Raw genomic sequence first — 25,828 nt, 5'->3', positions numbered from 1 at the left:
ATGACCCAAATTGTTGAAACATACACAATAAATACTGGGCACACGTGCTGTGAAAAATATGTAATATTGCCTTTTTTGCTGTCTACAGAACAGTTCTCTATTCAGTGTTTAGAAAGATCAAGTATAGCCCTGGCCAGTACTGAGGGAATGACATAATACCAGTTTGACCTGATTTGCCTATTTAGAAGGTTACAATGTTATAAAATCTGGCATCTGAGAGAAGGGGAAATTACCTTACTTCTTCATGGAAACACACTGCATTATTGTGCTGTGCCTGCAAAAATACAACCCACAAAGAGTGGATTATAATAATATAGGACTTTGTTTCAGAACTTGGACAAAATCATTGTCTTCCCAAGTGATATTGACAAGGATTTACCAACTTTTACTCCTTTTCTTTTCTTACAAGACTCTGTACAGTCTTCCTGTCTATTGCTTGGAGCCTATCCTGACATCATTTCTTAAACTTCAAAAATCCTGTGGCATCATCTCATTGATGATACATAAGAGTTGCATTTCTTCTATATTTCTCCTCCTAACTCCTGATGTATTTTTAACCATGCTAAGAATTAGTACACCAGCAGGGTACCTGTAATGACAGAAGCGGTCCTTCCAAAACAAAACAGAATGACTGGATTTGGAGACCAGTTCACCTTCCTGGGCTGGGGATTTGAGAGTTGATTGATCACTGCATGAACTGTCTGCATTTCAAGTGTGAGTGCAAATGAAATGGGGTAAAGCTGAAGTAGCTGTGAACACAATGATTTGGGAGGGTTCACAGCTCCTGTGACCAGCGCAAATCCCAGCAGCTGTGCAGTAGCTCTGTTATGTGCAGCATTAATATGCAGCATATAACCCCATAGAGTATTACATACATGTGTTGCATGGCTGTGCCGCTATTCAGCTAAAACTAAATCTGTTCCAGTCTTGCCAAGAAAAAATAGACTCCTACCGTTGTGCAAATGTATCGGTTTGTGTGTGTGTATATGCATGCGTGTCTACGTATACACAAGGGCTGTCAGATGGTGCAAGAACTGTTCTTCTGTCTTTCATTGGTGTCATGGCTGGTAAGTCAGATACTGAGGTTTTCTTGTGCTGTATCTGCATAGCTTGTATGCATTCCTCTTCAAAACAGGTGTTTCAAATTAGCACCAAACAAATGATAAGCAGGCCCTGCATACGCTGTGGAAGCGTGGCAAATTGCCAGGGAGGAAAAGAAAGTTTTCATCTTCTTCAGATGTTCATAAATGGGAAGCACTTAAATGATGTAGAAAACAGCCTTTTAAATTTCAGTTTACAAATGCCAGTTGAGGGGATTAGAGTCACAGTTTTGTTCTTGGTGAACTCACCCTTTTCTTGAGTAAACATCTAAGATGTAACAGCTAATCTTATTTGTAAAAGTGACTGTTGGATTATTATTAAATTATATTATTGTGTGGTGGGTTGTGCCTTTGTCAGAATTATACTTTCTCATAAACATGATGGTCTAAAGAAAAAGATGGTACGTGGGCTGCTGGAAGAAGTAATACATTTTATTAAATAACTGATGTGATAGGAAGAACTGGCCAAACTTCAAGGCACTCAAGCCCTTCTTCAGATTTCAAGGTCTGAGCACCCAAAAGGTGATCTAATTTTTCCCACTCTATCAGTTTGTCTGATAATGTCTACCAGCAAACCACCTTCTGCTTTGTTAAAGTTGGTACTGGTTTGCCAGAACAAAGGAGGAGCCCCAGGTTCCAGTGGAACTGCCAACTGATAGACCACTCTGGATTGAATCAATTCAATTAAAAATTTCCAAAATAGCTGGAATAGAGGGTTTCCAAAACCCTCCAAAATAGGGTTCACAGACATGTCCATGTACTGCAAATAACCATTGTAGAATAATTTACTAGCTGTCATAAATGCTTTAATTTTTGCATTGATTTACCAGTAAATAACTGTTTTAAAAAGGTAAGTCTGTAGTTCATGACTGTGACTTCTTAAACACTACTTGAATTGCGGCAGCTTGATGACAAAATTTTTAATGCAAGTGTGCTACCCTAAACAATTCATTTTCCCTTCATTTTATTTTTCTTACTGTACTGATATGCCATTGCATGTCTCTGTAGGTATATGTGTAGATGAATTAAATAAAAATCTTGTTCAGAGGCAAGTCCTTTCTTCCTTAATGTACTTTTCTCATCACAGATCACACGGAAAATACTACTTTGTAGCAGGTAGGTGTCACGGTCCACTCGGTGGACTCGTGATGGTTCGTTTGCTACGATCTCGAAAGTGCAAAATTAAGGTGACCAACACCAAAGGGGATAGCAATAATCACACAGTAAAACTTTATTGTATTGCCTGTGAAGAGGCACGCGATAGTTAGAGATGGGTGAAAGAAAGGAGAAAAGTAAAGTTAAGTTTAGAGAGAGGAGAAAGAGAAGTTATAGCTACTACCGCTGATCTCAAGACGTCCTAACAGTCCCGGGTCCAGCTAATGCTGCATCATCGATCATCGTGGTCCTTGGTGGGGAAGCTCCAAATTTCCGTTGTTCAGAAGTCATCTTTTATGCTTAGTAACACACCTTGCTCCACCTCTGCCTCAGGAGTCTCCGCCCTTCTCGAGCGAGGCTATTACGCAGGCACAGGGTCAGTGTCTGAGGCGTGGTAAGTCTTGGAGGTGTGTTTTGGTATTACAATGAAGCAAAGTTCGTCTAAAGTTCATGATTTCTTCATCGATGTTATGGTAACAATTGCAATCCATCCTTTTTGGACAGTAGCTGTGCGGTTATCTCTAACAGAGCCTTGTACTGCGCATTCTGTTCTAGGGATCGGCCACTGCACTCCCAAACAGGCCGTTGTCAGATAACGTACTGTTCATGTTCCTGATGACGATGTTGAGACAATGCTGATTTTCTGTCTGTACTGTTCATGTTCCTGATGATGATGTTGAGACAATGCTGATTTTCTGTCCGTACTGTTCATGTTCCTGATGACGATGTTGAGACAATGCTGATTTTCTGACCGACTCCTACAGTAGGCTTACTCCAGTCATGATCTAAACCAGCCTGAATCCTTTCACTGCTTTCAGTCTGATCCTCACTTCCCATACATGTTACTTCAACTCATTTGGGGAACCGATTTTGAACTTTGATTAAAGCATTTATCCATGACTTTGCATTCATTAATCATATATTCAACAATTTGCAGGATTTGGTATTTTTTTGCCACATCCATTAAAAAGGCATTAATGCAGCACACTGTATCATAGATTCACTTTGCCTTTTTTATTATTTTGATGGAATTTGCTGTCATTTTTCTGGTTCAGAGGTATACCTAATACTGCAAGTGCTCTGCCTCGGACTTCCAGTGACCAGTGACAACGAGCAGCTCTTGGTCTCTGGAGGCTGTTGGAGAGGCACACCTGGACATGCAGAGGAGCAGCTAATCCAAAGGAGAGAGAAATTCTGCCAGTTTCATCTTTCCCGAAGCCACAGCTCCAGCCTGCAGTGCTGGCAAGCAGGCTTGGAGGCAATGCTGGGAAATACTTTGCCATCTCGTGGCAATTCACAGAAAAACAGCCCTGGGTGATCAGAAACACTCAGCTACCCAGAAGGAACAAAGCTGGAATGGATGATTTCAGGTGCAGTAACTGCAAAATGGCACTAAATAAAGATATGTGCTGAGTTACGTATGTGATGTTTCCAGTGTTTCTTCTTTTTGCTTTTTCTTATTAGGAGGCCTCATTGTGTCCATCACTTTTCCTTCACAGACTATCTCCACACTTGGACTTCTCATCCTTTTTTTCTTTTTCTCAAGCTTTGTCTCACTACTTGCTAAATAGCCTGAAAGGCTGCATTCACCTGTGTAGCAGTCATTGAATTATGATAAAGTTTTCTCGGGGTCATTTTCTCTTGCTGGACTTGCATGCTCCTCAACTGCGGTCTCCAGGTGGCAAGTTTTGTATTTCCTTTTTCCACCAAGATTTTCACTTTTCATTCTGTTCATCCCTCCAGAAGTGGTCCTTGGTCTGTTGCTTGATCCACTCCTTGACCTGCATCTTTTGTCAGAGCAGTAGTATCTGCTGCAGGGTTCCCTCTGTCTCTACAGACCTCTCCATTTCGTAAAGGATTATATCCTTTATTCTGGACTAGTAGATTGCCTTGAACAGTGAACATTAGATTGAACCCTCTTCCTGCAGGGGCACTCACAGCCATCTTATAAGTACACTCTTCAACCATCTTATAAGTACAAAAAGCAGAACCCTGCCGGTGTTTCCTTTGCTCATTTTCTCTTCTGCAGTAATCATTGCTGCCTCTGCTTCTTGGTCTCCTTTTGCCGTGGCCTTTGCTACACAATTGTGATCTGCTTACTTCTCTGAATGTAGTGTTCTTATGACTCAAGAGAGCCTCTCTGGCTTTTTGGAGAGATCACAGCATGACAGCATGGTTGAGGTTAGAAGGGACTTGGCATTGGTGGAAGAGGATCAGGTCAGGGAATACTTGAGCAAACCGGAAATATGTACATCCATGGGCCCTGATGGGATGCACTCCCAAGTGCTGAGGGAGCTGGCAGATGTCACTGTGAGGCCACTCTCAACAATCTTTGATCAATCATAGCAACTATGGGAAATTCCCAAGGACCAGAGGAAAGCAAATGTCACTCCTATCTTCAAGAAGGGCAAGAAGGACCCAGGGAAAGATAGGCCAGTCAGCCTTACCTCGATCCCTGGGAAGGTGATGGAGCAACTAATACTGGAAACCATTTCCAGGCACATCAACAATGTGAAAGTCAGCAGTAGTAGTCAGCATGGCTTCACCATGGGCAAGTCACGCTTAACCAACCTGATGAACTTCTACAATGAAATGACTGTCCTGGTGGATGAGGGGAGAGCAGTGGGTATTGTCTACCTGGACTTCAGTAAGGCCTTTGACACCATCTCCCACAAGATCCTCACAGAGATGATGTTGATGTATGGGATGGATAAGCAGACAGTGAAGTGGATTGAAAACTGGATGAATGGCCAGGGCCAGAGGGTAGTGATCAGTAGTGTGAGGTCTAGTTGGAGGCCAGTGACTAGCAGTGTACCCCAGTGGTCAGTATTGGCTCCAGTCCTGTTTAACATCCTCATTAATGATCCAGTTGATGGCATAGAGTGTACCCTCAGCAAGTTTGCAGATGACACAAAACTGGGAGGAGTGGCTGAAACACCAGAGGGTTGTGCTGCCATTCAGAGGGATGTGGACAGCTGAAGAAATGAGCTGACAGGAACCTCATGAAGTTCAACAAGAGGAAGTGCAAAGTCCTGAATCTGGGGACGAACAATCACAGGCACCAGTACATGCTGGGGACCACCCAGCTGGAAAGCAGTGTTGCAAAAAAGGAGCTGGGCATCCCGGTGAGCACCAAGTTGACCATGAGCCAACAATGTGCCCTTACAGCAAAGAAAGCCTATGGTGTCCTGGGCTGCATTAGGAGAGGCATTGCCAGCAAGCCAAGGGAGTTGATCCTTCCCCTCTGCTCAGCACTGGTGTGGCCACGCCTGGAGTTTTGGGTCCAGTGCTGGGCTCCCCACACACAAGAGACATGGACATACTGGAGAGAGTGCAGCAAAGGGCCACAAAGATGATGAAGGGACTGGAGCCTTTCTCTTATGAGGAAAGGCTGAGAGAGCGGAGACTGTTCAGCCTGGTAAAGAGCGGGTTCAGGGGGATCTTATCAATGTACATAAATACATGAAGGGTGGGTGTAGAGAAGATGAAGGACTAGACGACCTCCAGAGATCCTTTCCAGCCTCAACCATTTTGCCACTCTGTAATTAAAGTGCAGAATAATTTTCAAATTCTCCCTTTCCTACTTTTTCCTATTACTTTGGATGTTGAAAATTATATCTTTTCCTTGCAGAATAAAGAAAAGAATTATGCTCATGGAAGAACCTCTCTGGATGTGATTTGCAAGGTTTTTCAGATGATATAAGATGTGTAATAAACAGCCTGCAATTTTCTTCTAGGAAACGTAAAGGCCTATGGTTTTTGTGAAAGTTAAATGCATTTTGACCAGTTCTGTTGTAAAGTATTCTGTTCACTGTTGAAACTCAGTAAAGTGAGCTGTGCAAAACATTTTTGATCTATTGGTCTAGAGGAGGAATAATATTTTTTGACAGTGAGTATGTAGAGAGGTTATGTCTGTTATATATAAACCCTCAAAATTAACTAAATACAATATTAGTTATGTTATGCAAGTGTTGATGTAATTTAATGCAATGCCCTCTATTCTTGATAGCTTTGTTATCAGTATGTCTTTACTGATCAAAGCTTTTATGATGTAACCTTAATTTGGAGGAGGTATTTTCATTGCTCAGTTCTGTATACTTCTCTACGTCCTTACTTCTACATTTGCAGCATTTCTGAAATAACTCACTGACTTTGTGTATGGCACTTCTGAAATTACTGATTTTGCTTTGGAGTGGCCACAGCTGCTGGTAAACTGAAGAGCTGGGATTATAAGTGAGATGTATTAGCTGTGTTTGTTGTATGTCAGAGGGAAGAGAGTCATTTTTCTAGGTTTAACTTGAAAACATGGAAATGAAATTCTTCTGGTGGTGTCTTCTAGCCTACTAAGTTTGTATTGTTTTGTGTGCATCAGAAAAAAAATGGAAAGTTCCTCTCAGCAAAAGCATTTCGATGTCAATGCCATGAAATGGGTAAACAGTTGGGAATACCCAAGAAAAGTTCACTATAGCTCACTAGTAGATGGTAAAGAGTTCATACATACTGTAGAAAATCTAAATACTCCTAAAACAACTTCAAATTTTAAATAAATCACCTGGAACTATAAAAACATGAGAGTTACAAAGGAACTTGGGAGAAAACAAAGGTAAGAGTTTCACAGCTTCTACTCATGACATGTCAGAATTAGATACTCAAATCATAGTGCACCGAACACTTCTGTCTCACATTTTATTTAACAGAGATTAATGAGAAGAGATGACCTGTCAAATAGAAAATGTTCAGCTGTTCAGGTGCTTCAGTTAGATAACAGATTGGTAGTCAATGGTATTTTGTAAATTTTGGAGAGACCTCACGTTGATGCTGATGTCCTGAGTGCCATCAGAATATAGTATTACTTTTTACATATGTAATTTCTTTCTTCGTTTGTGTGTGCGTGTTTGTGTGTGTGTAGCACAAGTGATATATTCACTTTGGCAGTATTAATGGATAAAATGGATCCACGTAATCATGGGAGAAGAGGCAGATATATACATAAGGGATAAGTTCCCTTAGTTCAATAAAGAACATTGACCTGTCACTAAATCAAATCGTGGGTTTAAAGTTTGAGTTTACAAAATAGCCCTGCAGCCTCTCAGCTACTGCTTCCCCTATTTGTGTATGTGGGTGTGATTCTTTCTGCTGTCTTTTCCTCCCTACTTTTTCTCTCAACTCCTTGATGAAAGGCTGAAAGGCTCTTCCACCTCTCTTTGCTACCCTGTCTCCCTTCCCACCTCTCCAAAATACTTTCCACCTTCCTACTATTGAAAAGTCAATGTTTTATACACTCGGGTTCTGTAAATTCACTTCCTATCTGCTCCCCAGGTATGGTCACAGTACTGGTTTTTAACATTTAAAAACTATGATTCATAAGAATTTGATACTTATTATACTGCAGTACTATCTGCACGCAGCTAAATCAGGATCTATAATGCCATTGGCTGCCCATGGTTAGGTAACAATTCACATTATCAGTTCCAAATTCACTTGAGGAGAAATAGTGAGATGAGGGGATATGAAAATAATTAGATTAATTTTATTATATAAAGCATAATGTAACTAATTACATGTTGGCTACCATGTAATATTGACTATACAATTAAGTACTTAACGCCTGCACCAAGAATGTCCTGGGAACTGAAAACTAAAAATTGTTGGTAGAGTCAGCAGTTGCTAAAAATCCTGTTCAATATACATGAAAGTCGCTATTTGTGCAGTTACACATCTCTCTTCTTGCTCCCTCTCATCTATATTCTAATTTTGACAGACATTCTCTCTCTCTCTGACCAACTCATGGTGGAGGGTGGAATTTCCCTTGCTGCGACCTTTGGCTGTTGCCTCTTATCCTTCTGCTCCACATTGCTGGGAGGAATCTGAGCTCACCTTTCTCTTACCACCCATTAGAAAGCTGAAGGCAGCAGTGACTTCTGCTTCTCCACCCCACCATTAGTCTTCTCTGGGAAGAAACCAACCTCCCTCCTGTATATGAGCATCCCTTTGCAGGTCATGAGCACCAGCTCCCTAACCATCTAAATGTATCATAACTTTTATGGGATGTTTTTCCTTTTTACAATGTGTGAAACCTGAACTGATTTTTTAAAATTTATTTCTGTTTGTTTGTTTGATTGATTGATTGTTTTTTTAAATAGGATATTGTGGAAAAATCACGTATGTCTGCAAGCATGTTTATCTATACCTTCACCAAAACTATGTAGATTTTTTTTGTTGATGTAGATGATGTTGTAAGAACCAATGAATAGTTGAGTACTGCTGGTGTCCTTTGTAGGAATGGTACCCAGGAATGTAGATGTCATTTTTTATGCATAGATACATTTTTTATACTCTGAAATTGAACTTCTAGGTTTTTCTCTAAGTGTTCATGAAGGACAGAAGGCAATTATTTACTTACAAGCTGTATTGCTTCAAATATCTAATATAGTATAGGTGACAGTGAATTGTTAATGAATGCTAAACTACATCAAAAGTAGGAGAGATGCAGGCCATTTGTGTACAGCTTTTGTCCAACTTTTGTCAGCATTTTATTACAGTGGGTCATAGTGTTTGTAAAATATTCCACAAAGTATTTTTAAGTAGAATAAATTTTTGCTAAAAATGTATCAGAGGCCCTATGCCTTTTACCTAAAGCACTCGAACTAGCTTTTTCATTCAGTTGCTTTCCACAGTAACCTGAATATCTTCTGGGCACATTGTGTCACTGCAGTTACAGAGTGTGCTCTACTTCAAAAGTGACACACTGTACAGAGACCTTGAGTTCATACAATGCCTGACTTCTACCTTAGTCACAATTTGGCACGGAAAACTACCGTGCACCAGTGGCTACCTGAGGGGTGATGCATTCAAATGCATCCAGGGCCTTTGCCCACTGCCAAGGAGGAATGGGGTTCTGGCCTTTATATGAGCCCCAGGGGTTCCTTAACAATAAAAAGGTAAATGTTTGATGTCTTGAAGAAGGTATTACACTTAGATTCTTAGAAAAGTGAGTGGTTCAGATGAGATTTGCATGCAATGCTAGACTTGTCAAAGATCTTATTTTACTATAAGCTACTTCTAAAAAAATACTTGCTTGAAGAGGTACATTTTGGAGGCCTCTGACAAAGTCTGCTCTCTGTGTCCAGGTTATTCTGTCTCCATACTTCTGGGAGAGTCTTAATCCCACGTTCACAGATACAAAATTAGTGTTGAAATACTGCAAAGTATTCCTAAGAGTAAGTTTAAGCTTGTGCAGTTTAAACCACTTTAAACGGTTGTGTAAGTTCAAAAAATTACTGCTGTCGTGTTTTATATGATTATCAGAAACAGCTTATTCATGAGATACCAAAGCTCTCAGCAATTTTTTACATTTGAATCAATACTCTCGCAGAGTCTAGCAAAAAAAATATGTTGGCCTGCATTGGTGGTGAAATCTGTAATCAAAGGATAAAAATTGTCAGGAACCCTTAATATCCAGTGAAGGCAAAAAATGAAGGAATTCACCATTTTTATGATGTCTATATGTTAACTCTAACTGCTTATCTCTTTTCTGGACTCATTCTTCAGCAGCTTGTGTGCAGTTGTTATTAAAGTCATCATGCTGCTTTTTATGGTACAGAATATATACATTAATTATAGTTTAGCAGGTTTTTTACTTGGTTTTGGTCCCCCACCCCAACTCTTACAGCATCAAGAAAACTGTCTTGCTGAAAAATCTCTTTTCAAGCTTCTGTTTACCACCAGAGTGTCTTGAAGATGGAGCTATTGCTATGTTTGCAAACTCTATGAGAAACCAAGGTAAGATCAGTGTAACTCTTGCACTGAGATTTTTTTTTATCAGTAAACATAATGATACATTTTTATAACCCAAAATGTCAATACTATCTATCCTTTTGTCTACCTAAAAAAAAATACATATGGTATATGCATACAGCGGTTACATAAATATGTTTCTAGTCACAGAGCCAAGATTCAAGCCCTGCTGTTAGGTTTGAAACACCACCAAGAACATTTTTAATACTTATTTAACTGAAAAAATTAAACAAGTATCTGTCTTGCTAGAAGTGAGGCATATGTGATGCTTTATAAACACGTAAGTCAGGGTCCTCATGTTGCAGTACTTTAAATCCTTCTTCCCTTTTTTTACTGCATGGTTTTCAAGTATCCGTGTACATTGAATTTCATTATGTTATTGCCCTGCCATTCAGTCTCATGAAGTCCTGGCACAGTTCTTCTGACAGCCCACATCCTTACTAGCCTGTCTAACAGTATCACCAGCAAAGTTGCTAGTCTCACTCTTCACCCCCTTTTTTCACAGGGTTACATTTAGGAATGTACTGGATAGACCAGGTCCTAGCACTGATCTCTGCAGAACCGTGTTGGCAACTTTCCTCCACTACAGGAGTTAATAGCTAACTCATACTCCCCTCCCCCATTTCCTATCTGCTAATTATTTATCAGACTTTACTACTGAGTCATTCTTTTAGGCTTAAGGCTTCTTTTAAGGCTTAAGGTTTCCTTTAAAAGCCATTAGGGGACTTGGTGAGAAGCCTTTTGGAAATCTCATAGACTATATTAAATAGATCTTCATTGCTTACTGATCCCTTTAAAGTAACATCAACAGCCTGAAAAGGCTTTAAAAAGCCTTTCCCAGATAAAGTAAATAAAACTGAAGTTTGAAGTGCATTTAAAAAATTTGTGTAACATGAGGCAATCCAGTAGCAGGTGGTTACTGTGTATGTAATCCAAAAATCACTGTTCAGACAGCTGGGTCATCTATGCTATGTTAATTACTTCTAATAAAAGGCTTTATGTCTTAACTAAGGCTTTACCACCCTGATTAATTATTTTTGCAGGCTATGTAATAATAAATCTACATAATAAATACACAGTTGACAGACAGTAGGGATTTATTATTCTGTGGAGGCAGTCTGTAAATATGTTATGGTAATGTGATAAACACTTCAAATATATATAAACTGTTTTGGTATCCAATGCAAATACATACAGGACCACTTAGCTAAACATATGAATTATTTATTTTCCAGTGTCTTTAATTCTATGTGCATTGTGATCTACCCAATATGACATTGGTGATTATTTTTCTCAGCTCAGATTGCCTTTATCCAAGATATTGGGAAGCTACCACTGAAAAGACATTTTGGGAGGTAAACTTGACACGTACTTTAAGAACAACTTCTTTCTTAATACATTAAGAATCCTTTCATACAGAAACATCTTTAGTGTACACCTGTAATGTGACATTTTCCCTCATCTGCAGCTTTATAATTTTATATTTTGGCTGTTAAAACTTTTTTTCAGTTCAAATTACTTAGAATTACAACATTAGTAGCAACATTTTAACTACGATCTTGTTTTTAACTCTTGTTTAGCCTTCTCTTCCATTGTATGAAATATTAGTTCTCTGACCTAGGCATAGGTCTGTTTGTCCAGGGCACGACCTGGATAAAATCTTTGGTTTTGCAAGCAAAAAGATTTATGTGAGAATAAAATTGCCAGCCAAGGTCAACTGACCACACTAGTATAAGCCAAAATGTTTATAACTTTACAAATTAATTGTAGACTTCCTTATGCCATTAATTTTGTCCGCAGCCTATATTTAAATACTGGTAAACCTTTTGTATCTGCATTAATAAATTGGGTGTATAGCATTTCAAGCTTTACCTGAGAGGAACTTCCATATATCCTGTGGGTTCTCATGTAGGTTACATAGTGTTGAGTTATGGGCCCAAATACCTATAATTGGAATATGTGCACAGAGCCATAAAGCATAATACTGACGGTAGTGATGTAAGAAAAGAATGTATATGGCTTGAATTAATGGTGGTGAATAGAGGTTATTACTGCCAGAAAAGTTGAAAGCTGTTGAGCATCAGTGAAGGGGGGAGACTTGTGCGGTATGCGGGCAGTCTTTTCCACTGTAATTTCTGTGCTGAGAGCGCAGGAAACGTGGTGGGTATTCCATCGTAACTTACCATTGCTGTGATAATTTCAGAGGTTAAAATTTGAAACACTTACTGATAAAGATCCTGGCACACCAGACTCACTTGTTAGTTACGAGGGGGACCCCACTGATGTGAATGATATGGAGATGGCAGAACAGATGGAAAAAAGCAAAATGAATGTGAGTGAATGGGATGGACTCCCTCTTACTTCCAGCCAATGCAGTGGAAACGAATGGCCTTGCCATCAAAGCCTCTGCCTGCTGCAGCTCAAGCAATCATGGAGGAAGATGAATTAAAAATACAGGAAAAGGGTAGTGACTGAATATAACAAATTATCAACCACTAATTCACTGAAATAGATTAATATGCTACAACAGCCTTTGCTAAAGAGAGCATAGTCTGCACAAGAGTACTCCTTTAGCTATGTAGGTGGGCTGGAAGGCCAAGTCAGCGTCCAGACAAGTTTCCTCAGCTTCCCCTTAACTTGCAGGATGAGACCCGAGCTGAATACTAAATCACAAGCCATTCCCTGCCTGTTCTGAGCCACAGGAGTTAGCCTTATTTATAAAAAGAGGTAACAATAAATTAAGACTAACAGAGTTAAGAAAGAGACTGTAGATAGGCAGTGTCACTCTTTATTTTTAACACATTTTTATTTACTCTGCATTTGTACGGCATCTTTCCGGAGTCCACAGTTGATAAGTTGTCGGCATTTTAAGGTTTTATTAAAATTTGCACCTTCGAAAAAAATTGCTGTTTGGAAGTTTGAACCTCCTAAAAGAAGAGACCAAAGCATGTATGTAAAAATTTTATATCCCATACTGATGATGTAAATAAAACTCCTACTGCATTAATGCTGTTTCGCGCTCTGCAACAGATATTTTATGTGAACATGACATAGGAAGAAAACATAAAAAATATTTTAAAGTAGTTAAAAATATTAAAAAATATGAACTGGACACGTTGTACGAGAGATTATTTGGAACGCCTTTTTTGAAAATATTTCCGCAATTTATCAAGGGGGGAAATTCAACAATCAAGCAGAAGCCCTCGCGCCCTTTGCATTCCGTAGAAGTCGACGGTGCAGCATGCCGTTTTTCTCCTTGAACTGCGGTTGTGCTGGGGGAAAGAATGGCCCCGGGTTTGATAAAGGACGCGAGAAAAGTGGTTCTTACTTGCCCGCGCGGCCTGTTCAGAGTCCCCCCGTAACCGAGACGCCCCACGCCCCTCCCTGCCGTGACTCACCGCGCTCGGCGATCCCGCGGGGGCCCCGGCGCACCTCACCGGCGGGCCGCGCCCCCGCTCCCCCGCCGACCCGCAGCGGCGGAGCAGCGGGCGGAAAAGCGGCCGCTCCCCACGCCGTGCCGCCCGCGCCCGGCTCCGCCGGGGCTCGCCGGCCGGAAGCTCCCGCCTCCCCGGGCCAAGGCCGCTCGGCCGCCGCAGGTGTGGCTGCCCGGGCGGGGCGGCACAGGTGCGGGTGCCGAGGGCGGCCCGGCGGGGAGCGGAGCGGGGCGCCGGCTGCTCCTGGGCCTGGCCACCCGCGTGCACTCCTCGGCCGCACCGTCCCCTTTCCTCCGCCCGGCGCCGGGCGCCCTTTGGACTCCCCCGTCGGGTGAATAAGAGGCGGCCGAGCGGGGCCGGGGAGCGCCTGACGCCGCGCCCCAGCGCCGGCCATGTCGAGGAGCGCCGGCTCGGAGGGCGGGCGGCCCGGCAGGTCGCTGCTGCCCCGTGGGGCCGGCCCCGGCTCCCCGCTCCCCCGGGACGCGGAGCCGCGGACCGCCGCCCCATTGCCACCGCCCCCGCTCCCCCTGCGGCCCCCCTTCGGCCCCGACGCCTACCCCGGCGAGGGCAGCCCCGGCCCGAACGGGCCAGTCGAGCTCAAGCCTGTCCGGCGGTTCATCCCGGACTCGTGGAAGAACTTCTTCAAAGGCAGACGCAACAACGGCTCCAGCTGGGACAGCGCGGCCTCCGACATCAGGTACATCTCGGACGGGGTGGAATGCTCGCCGCCGTCCTCCCCGGCCCCTCTCCAGCCGGAGCCCAGGTCGGTGCCCGGCTCCTACAAGGATCCTTACGGAGGATCGGGCGGGAGCTACGACTCGCGGAAGGAGGCCGAAGCCATGCTGCCCGGGGACCCCTTCGCGTCGCTGGAGCACCGCGCAGCCACCGGGCAGACCTACAGCGAGCGGGTGGAGGCCTACAACCAGCGGTACGCCTACATGAAGTCCTGGGCCGGCCTGCTCAGGATCCTCTGCGTGGCGGAGCTGCTGCTGGGCGCCGCCATCTTCGCCTGCGTCACGGCCTACGTGCACAAGGATAATGAGTGGTACAACATGTTTGGGTACTCGCAGCCCTACGGCTATGGGGCCGGCAGCGCCTACGGAGGCTACTCCTACAGCGGACCCAAAACGCCTTTCATCCTGGTGGTGGCGGGAATGGCGTGGATAGTCACTATAGTGCTGCTGGTGCTGGGCATGTCGATGTACTACCGGACTATCCTTCTTGATTCCAACTGGTGGCCGCTGACTGAGTTCGGAATTAACGTGGCCTTGTTCCTTCTGTACATGTCAGCTGCCATAGTGTACGTCAACGACACCAACCGTGGTGGGCTCTGCTACTACCAGTTGTTTAAGACGCCGATAAATGCATCTTTTTGCCGTGTAGAGGGAGGTCAGACAGCAGCAATCATCTTCTTGTTTGTCACGGTGATCATCTACCTAATTAGTGCGGTGGTTTCTCTAAAGTTATGGAGGCATGAGGCAGCTAGGAGGCACAGGGAATTAATGGAACGGGACGTAAGTAATTTTGTATCTCCTGGGTAAGGTGCGATGGGGAGCAGTTGTAAGATCTTGCCATGCTGTAGACGGAGTCGTATCAGGTGTCTTCTCTGCACCAGGTCCGTAGGCTTTGAGGGTGAGCTTTCACCAGTCTTAACAGTACTTGAGATCGCCAAACGAAAGGTGTTTTTAAGATGTCTGATCCAAATTCTTGGGCTTTTTTTTTTTTTCATTCACTTTGGCAAGGAGCTGGCTCTGTTCTCTTTGTAATACTCAGCTCTCTTCCTGCGTCAGCTGATGAACTACTTCCTGGTGCGTATTTTCCAAACAAAGGAAGCAATGAACAATGTGCTTGTTCAGCTGTTCGGTAGGGTTAGGCTTAAAGCCACCTAGCATTTATTTGAAGACTGTGCTTTCAGCACATTACAGGCTAGCATGACTGACCATAAGAACATGAAATACTGATTTTTACTTTGCAAGCAAAACTCCAAGCTACTTCTTTACGTCTTTTCAGCTTTCCTTACATTAGTTATCAGAAAATAATAGTAATAACAGAGTTGGCTAGATTTTGGTGTCTCAGATTTCAACCAACTTTATCTTTTTCACATCAAGTATTTTGCACTGCTGCTGGCCTTGCCCTTACTAGAAGCATTCAATACTCACCTGGTTAATGATAAACTGTAATAGTAGAGACTTAGCCCTCTCAACTAGAGAATTCAAAGTCATTTGTGTAGAACTTCCTTCACTTGAAAACACCACCAAAAAGACCTTAAAAAAATTAATAAAACTTAATATAGCATAAAAATTAACTTGTGAAGCCTACATAAGCCTAACTTAAGGAGGGGTCAGCATTTAAGTGATTTTAGTAGGAGAGCGGAAGTTTAAAGTTGCATGTCCTCTGCTCTGTGACTGCTGTCTGATTTGCAGCATTTTCATTTAACACTGGTTTCCATTCCACCATCTTGCATAAAACTGAGACTCCCCTTTCGAAAGGTACATTGCAGCTCTTCTATCAAAGTTTTTAACCCACTTTTAATATGTCCTGCAAGAATGAGGTGATTGCTGGAATTAATTATACAGAAGGCATTCAATCACTCTTCCCTGTTACAATCCATGTTCTTTTATTCCAGGTACTTAATATTTCTAAAGGGAATTCTTCTATAATATAGATTAGGCTCTGGAGAGTGCTGTGCAAAATAACTGCTGGTTGAGCTACCAGTTAGCACACTGTTGTGTTTTCTAGGCAATGAATTAGGCTGCAGAGTGTCAGTGAGTTAATATGGGCTGGAATGTGAAATAATAAAGGAGACTGGGAAGTGGATGGAGTATTTTCTGCAAGCTGTTCCTTACAGCTGTGCTCTGGGAGATCCTGTCTTTGTTCTGGGTTTTGGGTGGTTGTTTTTGTTCCACTGTTCTTAAACAGTCTTTAAATCAATTGATTTGAAAATATTCCTCATGCTAAATTTCTTCATACCTAAATATAAATGTAATTCTCTGTACAGCATGATTTTAAGAAAGTTTAGATTTTAAGACTCTGCTTTTGCATACTGTTTTTGCTGAAAATAAAACTTACAGTTCTTTCCATTTTTTGATAGATGAAAACACAGTCCTCTTTTCCAGAAAAGAAGGTAGGAAATAGGAGTTTATTCTTCTGTTTACTGGTATTTCCAAATGGTTGTTCTTTTTCATGTCACTATTTTGATTGACCTATCTATTTATTTACTTATTTGGCTTGGAAGAGAGGTTTAATTCTTTAATGTAGTCCAGACAACATTCTCCTACCTAGAAGATTCAGAACAAGCTTTTAAAGAAGTTACTACTAGTCAGGCTAGGTTATAAAATTTACTGTAAATAGCAAATCTGATGACTGTGTGTGCTCTTACACTATTCTATGAAGTTACAAGTTCTGTAGCATTTATCACAGAGTTTTGCAGACATGGCTAGAACAGCAGGTCATCTGATGGCATTGTAGGTTTTAGAGACTCTTTCCTCCTGGCTGGCTGCTTAATTTGGAGGAGAGCCAGTGGAAGCATAGTGGTAGGTACTCTGTGAGTTGAACTTGTTCCTGTGTCTCTGAGACTGCTCCAAAGACGTCCTTGCCAGTTCTGAAGTATCAGCAATGTTAGTGCTTCTGCCGCACAAAGATGCAGTTGCATATGCTGCAAAGATTGTATAGGATCTTAACAGCAGATGTTGATTCCCAGAGAATTTATGGTGCATTTATTTCAGTCTTAAATGTCTCCTGTTAGATACTGTGAATTTCCTACCACTGTTTTCTTTGTTGCTTCAGTACTGGATCAGGATCCTTTTTTATGTGTTCCAACAAGACTCCACATGCTTTTATTTCTGGATCAAGGAATAAATTGTGCAATAGGAAACAGGGGGAAAAGGGAACTCCAGAGAACCGAGTGATTCCTTTTCATTCACAAATCAGTTAGATATCCAAGGAAACTTCCTTAAATCATTTTTTTAAGACATACAAGACCAATCTTTCCAAGCCCCAAGAAATATTTGTCATTGGTACCACTGTTAGGACAAACTGAAGATGGATACTGTGTGAGAAACATTACTGTAACTCTTTACTTATTTTCTAATTACAGTAAGGGTTGTAAGAAAAACCTATGATTTGCTTCTACTGCTGCTTAATATTTCTATCTCTGTCTTCAAATGAGTTGGGTATTTTGTGGTTTATGTATATTGCATATGAAGTAAAACTGACTTCAATAAGAATTATTTTTTTTTCTTCTAAAACAGTATGAAAGTGATGACAGACCAAGAGAAGAGGTCACTTACAGGCAGCTTAAATCGGTGGAAAGAAAACCAGAACTACTTAATGGTCATATACCTGCAGGCCACATTCCTAAACCTATAGTGATGCCAGACTACTTAGCGTAAGTAACTTGACTTTGATGAACAAACTTAATGGAGAATACTTGAATGATGTTTTTCACTGAGCATTTCTCATATATACACTCCTGGTTTCGCTGCCATGCATGTGCTATGGGAACTCATAATTCTTTATTAAGTTAATGTTAACAATAGAGAGGATGGGGGCTGGTATCAATGGCATAGAACCAGTGATATAAATAAAGAATCTTAAATTTAAAAGAAACCACCCAAACCTCAAATGTTAAAGCAGAATGTTATAATCTAGCAAATACTATAACTGCCAAAGGAACAGAAGACCACCACACAGACAATGTAGAAAAAAATAAAATGCATGGGAAATTACTTGTCTTTTTAGCCCCTGAAATTTGACTACTCTTGTACTTTCTAAGTGCTAAATCTATTAACATGTTTCCTTTTAAAGCGTAGCCCTTTCCATGGTGAAGTATGAGATCATAAATTAATTTTTATACTATTTGCCATAGACTAGGACACAAACTGAAAGACAGGAGGTTCCACCTGAATATTAGGAAAATCTTTTTTAGTGTAGGGATTAGCACAGGTGGCCCAGAGAGATTATGGAGTCTCCATCCTTGGAGATATTCAGACACTGTGTGGACACAGTCCTGGGCAACCTGGTCTAGGTGGCCCTGCGTGAGCAGGGAGGTTGGACCAGATGACCTCTGGACATCCCTTCCAACCTCAACCATTGTGTCATTCTGTGATTTCAATGCTTTACATACACGCAAATTTCAGCAGGTTATGAGATTAGCAAACAATACAGAAATACACTGTCAAGGTGAAGGCTCCATGTGTTTGTTGAAGTCCTAACTCTAAAACAAGTCCTTGAATTTTTTTTTTTTTTAAAAGGAAATACCCAGCAATTCAAACAAATGAAATGCGAGACCGGTACAAAGCAGTATTCAATGATCAGTTTGCTGAGTATAAAGAACTGTCTGTGGAAGTTCATGCTGTATTAAAAAAGTTTGATGAGCTGGATGCATTGCTTAGACAGCTTCCTCAACATCCTGAAAGCATATATGTAAGTACCTGTGAAATGGGCTCATGGAGAACAGGTGTGGTATTAGACAGTTTCTGGCTGTCTTTAGCTAGGGCACAATGTCTTGTAATGCTGGCAGTGACTCTGTGGGAGAGAAAGTTTCCCCAAATATGTTATTTCTTCTTTGGTCATCAGTCAAGGATACCAAGTTGCAATTAAGTTGTATACATGTTTTTTCTGTGGGTTGTTTTTTTTTTCATGCTAGTAGCTTTCAAGTTTGAGTGAGTTACAGTTAATTTACGTTCACTATTTCTCAAATACAAGACTTACAATTAAAATGTTACAACTAGAATGGATTGATCAAATGAGAATTCTACTTCTGATGAGCATTTTGTAGAATTTACATGAAGTTATGGAGTACACTCAAAGTGTTTAAAAATGTGTGGTCTCTCTCATTAGGAACAGGAAAGGATATCAAAAGTTCTGCAAGAATACAAGAAGAAGAAAAATGTGAGTGTTTTCAGCTTTACATTGCTAATGAATCTAGCAAAGAGAGCGTAAATAGCCAACATGTCTTACACTAGGTACAATTTGCTAGCTCAGGGTATCTGTAGCTACTACAGGACTTTGTATATTTTGTCTTCTAAAACTCTGGCAAGTTAGGACACAACCCCCTCCACTCATGCCAACAACCTGTTTTGAGAATAATGATTCCATTAGCCAGGTGTGGGAAAAAAACCCACAACAGTTAAGCATTTTCATCTTCGAGAGTATGTCTCATCTCTTAGTATTATAAGATTGGTTATTTTGGGGGATCCAGTTCATTTATATTCACTGACTGACACAGTGATACAACATAGATAAGTTCACAACAGAAAACATAGTCTTACCCTTGAAAAGAAGTTTTGTATTTTCTTTGTGGCATGGGACTTAGACTCTCAAAACGTAATTTTCAGTGTAATCTACGAGGTTTCACTTTGTTATTTTTAAATGCGGGCAGTATATGTGTACCTTTGTTCCATTAGAAACATAATACGTTACAAATACCTTTTTTCATGGAATTCAAATTTTGTGTCCATGTTAGTTAAACTTTATTGCTTTTTGAGGGGGAGGGATTTATTAGACATACCACAAGACACCGATAAAATCTAAATTATATAGCAGGATGTCATTTACATTTGCAGATTTCTGTTTAAAAACTGCTCTGTTTACTATGTAACTACAGTATATAAAAGCAGAACCTTTTTTTCCAGCCTTTCATGAAGGAACGGGAAGCAGGAAATAAGAAATTGTGGCCAGGGAAAAAGAGTGATTTGGGGAGAATATTTATATATTGTCCTTAATCAAGAGCATTACTGATAATAGACTATTCTTGGAAGAGTCAGAACATATAATATATTAAAGTAAAGGTTTTTGTATTTTTGACAGGATCCTGCATTTCTGGAGAAAAAGGAGCGTTGTGAATACCTAAAGAATAAGCTTTCTCACATAAAACAACGGATTCAGGACTATGATAAAGTTATGAATTGGAATGTAGAAACTTAGCTATGCCTTCACTTTGTGGATACTATTTCCTATTTTTTAAATCGATATGTGTATTTTAAACTATTTATTTACTCTCAGAACAGTACACCTATGGGGATTGCTTAATCACTTTGTCACTTATTTAGATGTTGTACATTACTGGGAGGTTTTGTATGCAGATCCAATTTTAAATCAATGTAATGAAGTTATCAGATTAGTTTAGAAAACCTGTGCTAAAGTTCTGCTTTTATTAGACAGCACACAGTCTGGCCTCTTAAATACTGTATTTGCAAACTTGCAAAGCCTAGTAGAGAAAGTAATTCTAAATACCATGTGAAAACTTTGCACAGAAATGCCATTAACAATTACAGATTTTATTTACAGCTGACATCTTAATGATACAGGAAGGAGTTGAGCTGTTCTTTCTGGCTGGGCTTTGGTGGAGTCCTTAATCACACTGAATAATTTTGGCAAGTCAAAAATCAGTTTAATAAGACTTTTTGTATTGTATTTCCAAATGGTCTGCTCTATGTCAGAAATTATCTGGAATTTTACCCAACAAGAGATGGAAAATAACTTCCTATTTAAGCAACCATACTGTGGGGGGTATTTGGTTTTAGGTTTTTTTTGTTGTTGTTCCTCTCTTTAGAGGTGATGCAACAAATTTATATATGGCCTTAAAGGAATAGAGGTACAGGATGAGGCTCATGTTAGTGTTCTGTTAGTGTTGCTATAGGCCATTATGCTCTGCATGCCTTTTCTGCGTCATCTTAGTAGGAAACCTTGGGTTTAAAGGCAAAACACTTTATTCTTCATCAGCAAGTAACAGGACTTTTTGTCTACATAGCAGCTGTTTGTGAATTTGGCATTCAGAGAGTAAGTACAGCAAAATTAGTTCTCATTCAAAGTATAAATTATTAGTATCCTTATAAGGCCAGGTAAAATGTTTTAATAGACATGCTTTCCAGAGCATATCTGCATAAATTCAATATACATTATTATATTTTATCTTGGGGATAGTTTGTATACACAAACATTTTCATAAGCCAGTACATTTTCTCTTTGTATCCTTTTTCACATCTGTTTACTTTTTTACTTACTAAAATTGTTAGAAGCATTGATAGTTTCTTTGTACAGTTTTCTACAACTGCAATTTGTCTGTTCTGAAATATATTTTAATTTGAAAAAAAACCCACCAGTGTAGCTGTGTGTCCTGGTTTCAGCTGGGATAGAGTTAACTGTCTTCCTAGTAGCTGGTACAGTGCTATGTTTTGAGTTCAGTATGTGAAGAATGTTGATAACACTGATGTTTTCAGTTGTTGCTCAGTAGTGTTTAGACTAATGTCAAGGATTTTTCAGCTTCTCATCCCCAGCCAGTGAGAAAGCTGGAGGGGCACAAGAAGTTGGCACAGGACACAGCCAGGGCACCTGACCCAAACTGGCCAACGGTGTATTCCATACCATGTGACGTCCCATCCAGTTTAGGAATGGGGAAGTGGGGGGGGGCAGGGATTCACCGCTCGGGGGACTGGCTGGGTGTCGGTCGGCGGGTGGTGAGCAATTGCACTGTGCATCATTTGTACATTCCAATCCTTTCATTATTGCTGTTGTCATTTTATTAGTGTTATCATTATCATTATTAGTTTCTTCTTTTCTGTTCTATTAAACCGTTCTTATCTCAACCCACGGGTTTTGCTTCTTTTCCCGATTTTCTCCCCCATCCCACTGAGTGGGGGGGAGTGAGTGAGCGGCTGCGTGGTGTTTAGTTGCTGGCTGGGGTTAAACCACGACACTGTGTTATTCTATTGCTTATAAAAGCATTTTGTTAGAAAAAGGTGCTCTGATTAAGGTTATTTCAAATTTTTGTTAGCAATCATTTTTTCTTTAAAAGAAAGTTTTCAACTTTTGCCTTAATTTAAAGGCAAGACATCAGGAAAGCTGCTTCCAGGTGAGAACAGTGATGGTAGTACCACCTGTTCTTCAGTACTGGAAATGCATTAATGTACCTCTCTCTGGCAGTTATATCCCTTCTGATTTTTGAGCCCTTATCATTCACACTGCAATCCTGATAGCTACAAACCCACTTTCATATTTAAAAGATGACATTCCAATTTTATCAGCCACTTAATTCCAGGAGTTTTAGTGGATGAAGTAAATAAGACACCATGGGAACACTGAGAGATTTGAAAATTTGGCACCTCTTCATTTGAAAGCCTTCAGCCTTATCTACCTGGAGGGTGTCTCAATATTTTCATCAGTCTGAAGTCAGATGACAGTCAGTGCAATGCCTTGTTCTCCTTCTTTTCAAGCTTCTCTCTATCCTCTTCTTTGAAAAGAACAGAAGCCTGAACCAGAAACATCTTTACCTTATAAAGGAGCTGGGCCAAGTGTTTTATACCTATTGTGCTGTATACTTGTTAAACTTTTCTTTGTAAGAGATGTCCTTGGCCAAATCCCTGCAATCTAAATGACCTCCTCTCACTGTACACACGGGTTTCTCATTTTTTTCTCAGTGGGAGTTCTGGGCATTGCATCAGTACCAGGTCCAAGTTTAAGGATGTTTATAAAGTGCTAAAAAGCAGAGATTACTCTTATGTTTTCTTTGGAAGATTCACAGTCTGCACCCTTAGTAGGTCTTCCTCCTGCAGGACACTGAGACCCAGCTCCAGGCTCCCTTTGACAGTGGTCTGAGTTTTGGTCTCTGAGAAACTGGCTCCTGGCCCCGCAGACAGTGCCTGAATAGCCTCTGCAGAAGCATCGTACTTGTCCTTTCCTGCAAATGGGTTGGGAAAAGGGGACACCATGCCTGTGGCTGGAACAAGGAAATAAACCAAGCAGAGACAGCTGTGTGTGGATTGCTCTGTGTTTCCCAGCAAGGTGCCACAGGTGTGGCTGAGTGGATCTTCCAAAAGCTGTGGAGAGAAGATATGTAAGAATACTCCCTTCTGCCAGCCTTTTGGGTTTCAAATAGGATTAGTGTGGTGCATGGCAGTGGGGTGTGCTGAGCATGGAGCCCCAGGAGAAGGCATTTACCATAGCAGCTTAGGAAGTCCAGCAGGGCAACACGTTGCAACCATTACAGTAAATTACTTGCTCAGTCCTGAATCTGTTAGGACCTCAGCACTGCTAAGCAGGCACTTTGGGTGCATACAATTGGTGAGCTGGTTTTGCTCTAACCTATCAATGGAGGACTGAAAAGGGTCTTGTCAACAGTGCTCTGAACATGCCAAAGAAAAAATATTAGTCTAAGAAACATTTTTATCTCTTAGAGAAATTGAGATTAATGAAATAAGAATTAGTGGCTTGGAGTTGGTTGTTTGATCAAGTCAAATGCAAGACAGAAATTGGGAGGAAATTGAGTGAGAATTAGTTACAATCAGAACTATCAGGGAAAGTGGTCTCTTGATATCCTTAAGGAATAGAAGCTATACTTCAGACAAAACTGAAGTTATTAGATGATTATCGGTCTCCCTAGTCTCAACTCTGTGAAACTACATTGTTGCATGTATGTGTAAACTGTCTGCTATGTGGTCTTGCTCACGTGATTGGGTTTTTGCAGAAGGTAGTTAACATTTATTTGAATCTTACCAAGTGCTATTGCCCTACATCAATGCGCATACAGCATCCACTTTCAATTACAGCCTGTCCTCAGACACTGAGTGTATATAACAAGAACTTTTATCCTTCAGTCTTCCTCTTAGAAAATGGCTGCCTAGCTCCACAGATCTACAAAGGGAAATGTCCAAGAGACTTACAGTTTCCAGGAATATTAATAGTTTTCAAACTGGACTTGAATAAATCAATAAAAGGGCTTTTTTTTTTTTTTGGGTCTTGATAGGATATCCCTGATCAAGACAACTGTGGCAACATCTGCATACTCTTTACTAATCTGTACATTTTTGCAGGGCAGATAAAGCAGTGCCTAACAAATATAACCAAAAGTTTGTATTGCGTAGTAGGGTGGACTAGCTTTCATGACAGCGAATCAACTAAAAATACTTTGTGGCAATGAAAAACCTAATTGACTTGAAATGGTAGAAGAAGCTATCCAGTATTTATTTTATTAATCTCAAAATTGTGGTGGGATTTGAAGCATTTGGACAATCATAATCTACAAAATGGTTGTATATCCTGCGTTCCTGTCCCTCATTGAAATTCTTGGCCTTAACAATAAAAAATATCCCTTTTCTGAAAAAAGTCTCATTTCTTTCTTCTTCTATTAAAATTGTCAGCTTGCAGCCATTTTTCCATTTCGATGTTTTATGAATTGGACTTTTTCCTTCTTAAGAAAGGATGGCATGTGATCTAATGGGAGTAGATCAAACTAAAACTTTATTTCAGTTCCTAGAAGCAAATCTTGAATTCATAAACTCAAGAATTTCCCTTTTTCCACCTTCAGTAGTTTTCATTGCTTTCCTTCAAAATATCTGGGATTTTTCCCAGGTATGGTTTAATTGAAAGCTAATTAATTTCTCCTCTGTTTCCCCTATATTTATAAATTGCTTCTGATAAATGCAACAGACTGAAGGATACAGAAGCGGTGAGTTTTTCCCCACTCCTGTTTAAGGAAATGTTACTGCTGTTTAAATGTTTTCTTCCTCATTTATTGTCTTACTTGGATGCAGAGTGACACCCCTTAGAAACGGATCCTCAGCAACTTTCCTGTAATTCAAGAGCTCAAACCCAGTCTTGGCACACTTCCACCGTATCCAGTAAAGTTATGATTGCTCTGCAGAGAAATTGGCTAAAACGATCTCTAGCTTTATTGAGCTAATCCTCACTGTGATGCTTATGAAATGGAAACTCTTGGTGACATGAGATCGATCAGTGCTGCTCAGAATTATGTTTTGCTTCTACCGAAAATAATCATGTAACATCAAAATACCTGAAACACATTTGTTACCTCTTCTTCTATTTTGATGTTAATATGAAAAGATCTCAAACTCTTACTGCACATGAAAGTACACTTTTGCATAACTGCATTTTTTTGCTTACGTTGTGGGAAAGCAAATATTTGCAAGCTTTTAAAACTACATGTAATTTTCACTGTAACAAAATAAATAGAGACATTCGTACAGTTCTAGAACCTGCATGGAAATCCTGTTTAAATATAGACAAAAACCTTGTGGAATTACCAGAACATGCAAAATGGCTATGATGTATTCTTTCATCTGGAAAGATTCCTTACTCCCTACTATTCCTAAAATATGTGCACTCTGTAGATGTCATTGGGTTTCTTCCTCTCTCCCTATAATTGAGTAGTTACAGTAATTTTCCTTTTCTACCACTGTGTGTAGTATTCCATTCTGGAGATATATAAAAATTATATATAGGCATGTGTAAATTATATGTAAATAATTTTTTTCTTTTTCACAGCAGATTTCAGATCTTGGTAGTTTTGAGTGTTCCATAGTTCTGATCCTGTTTTTCTATTAG

At 40.5% G+C, this 25,828-nt stretch overlaps 1 protein-coding gene across 1 annotated transcript; it reads left to right on the top strand.

Annotated features, from left to right (window-relative positions):
* Positions 1–13,709: 13,709 nt before the first annotated feature.
* MARVELD2 (MARVEL domain containing 2) lies at positions 13,710–21,591 on the top strand. The gene is made up of 6 exons (XM_052778577.1): positions 13,710–15,000; positions 16,578–16,610; positions 17,737–17,873; positions 18,739–18,910; positions 19,328–19,378; positions 20,297–21,591. The coding sequence occupies exons 1-6, from the start codon at positions 13,879–13,881 to the stop codon at positions 20,411–20,413; spliced, it is 1,632 nt and encodes a 543-aa protein (XP_052634537.1). The 5' UTR covers positions 13,710–13,878; the 3' UTR covers positions 20,414–21,591.
* The last annotated feature ends 4,237 nt before the right edge of the window (positions 21,592–25,828 follow it).

The sequence above is a fragment of the Harpia harpyja genome, chromosome Z (genome assembly GCF_026419915.1).
Source record: "Harpia harpyja isolate bHarHar1 chromosome Z, bHarHar1 primary haplotype, whole genome shotgun sequence".
Lineage (NCBI taxonomy): Eukaryota > Metazoa > Chordata > Aves > Accipitriformes > Accipitridae > Harpia > Harpia harpyja.
This window is presented reverse-complemented; position numbering and strand designations above follow the sequence as displayed.